Source organism: Anarrhichthys ocellatus, unplaced genomic scaffold, assembly GCF_004355925.1.
Source record: "Anarrhichthys ocellatus isolate YVR2014 unplaced genomic scaffold, GSC_Weel_1.0 scaffold8228, whole genome shotgun sequence".
Lineage (NCBI taxonomy): Eukaryota > Metazoa > Chordata > Actinopteri > Perciformes > Anarhichadidae > Anarrhichthys > Anarrhichthys ocellatus.
Window position 1 is genome coordinate 1 of NW_022288202.1, and position 1848 is coordinate 1848.

The 1848-nt window shown below is 41.9% G+C and overlaps 1 protein-coding gene across 1 annotated transcript; it reads left to right on the forward strand.

Annotated features, from left to right (window-relative positions):
- Positions 1 to 229: 229 nt before the first annotated feature.
- On the forward strand, positions 230 to 1737 carry LOC116380662 (extracellular calcium-sensing receptor-like; the record flags this gene model as incomplete). Its single annotated transcript, XM_031842562.1, has 3 exons — positions 230 to 333; positions 520 to 817; positions 943 to 1737. Coding segments are annotated over exons 1-3 (1182 nt in total), but the record flags the coding sequence as incomplete, so codon positions are not given.
- Positions 1738 to 1848: the final 111 nt, after the last annotated feature.

Below are 1848 nucleotides of genomic sequence, written 5' to 3' on the forward strand. Positions count from 1 at the left end.
TTTGCCATGCTGTACCAAAATGTATAAATACCAGTGCAAGCTTTATATTAACATTAAGGCGCAAATGATGCCACCCAGTGGTTTAGCTCTCTTAGACAGTATGCCACCCACACAGAGGTGGCCAGAGCAGGGATGGGCAATCTTACAGCTCTTGCTGGTTGTATCTTTCTCTCAGACTGAGGAGCTGGTGTGCAGGCGGAGAGGGGATCCTGAGAGCCCCCAGCTTTATAAGGATGGGGACATCATGTTAGGGGGAATATTCTCTTTCCACACCAGCTGGAAAAATAGACAGGATACCTACATTCAAAAACCACTGCCACTGCAATGCACCAGGTAAATTATACCCAGTAAATCTATTTTGATTTAGGAATATCTAAGAGGATGTCATACTGAGTATTTAAAATTAGAAATATCCCCTGTTGTGTGTATTAATACCATCAAATACTTGTATCTATGATGTTATTGTTTCTATTTCAAAGATATTTCAAATTACAAAGATTTATAACTGTCTGCATCAAGTCTGAATTTCAGAGAGTTCCAATTTGCCCAGGCTATGCTCTTTGCCATTGAGGAGATCAATAACAGCACAGACCTACTGCCTGGAATCTCTCTGGGATACAAGATTTATGATACATGTGGCTCCATTGCCAGAAGTGTAAGGGTTGCACTGGCCTTGGCTAATGGTAATGACGCAGCATCGGCCCTTTCCGAGGCACCATGTACCAGACTTTCCCGAGTGCAGGCCATTATGGGAGAAACCTCTTCTTCTCCTTGCATGGCTGTAGCTACTGTCATCGGATCCTTTCACACCCCAATGGTGGGTAAGATTGGTAAATTTTTAATACTTGTGGAAACAATATTATAATTCTTCAAATCTTCCAGCTGGTCTAGCATTATATTTCATATCTTTATCTTGGGAAATACTTCTTTTTTTTCTTTTAGATCAGCCACTTTGCTACTTGTGCTTGTCTCAGTGATAAAACCAAGTACCCATCCTTCCTCAGAACAGTACCCAGTGACTACTACCAGAGCAGAGCCCTGGCCCAGCTGGTCAAGCATTTTGGTTGGACTTGGGTTGGAGCTATTAGAACAAAAGATGATTATGGCAATAATGGCATGGCCACATTCACAGAAACCGCCCAGCGGCTGGGCATCTGTCTGGAGTACTCTGTATCTTTCTACAGAACAGATCCACCAGATGAAATAAAAAAGATAATTGACACTATCAAGACTTCTACTTCCAAGGTTATTGTCGCTTTCCTCTCCCACATGGATATGGATGTGATATTACATGAGTTTTCTCACCATAACTTGACTGGATACCAGTGGGTAGGCACTGAGGCCTGGATACCTGATCCCCAAACTGCAGCAATGGATAGGCATCACATTCTGGATGGTGCCATAGGCCTGTCCATCCCCAAAGCACATGTCAGTGGCGTTAGAGAGTTCATGTTGGATGTAAAGCCGCTCAATTCATCTAGTAATGAAATGTTTACAGAGTTTTGGGAGGCATTATTTAGCTGTAAGTTCAGGCAGTCAAAGTCATCATCAGGGAATCGGAGAGAATGTACTGGACATGAAGATCTGACTGGAGTGCAAAACAGCTTCACTGATATGTCGTTCATGCCAATCTTTAACAATGTCTATAAAGGAGTGTATGCTGTGGCTCACACATTTCATAGTATTCTCAACTGTAACAAAACCTGCAACAACACAGTGCACCTTGATCCATATAAGGTGAGTTGAACTACCAACGACTTGAATTATCATTTTTAAGTCACTTTAACGAGGAAAATATTTTAAGATACACATTTGCACTTGTTCTATCATGGTGTTGAGCCAATAAGC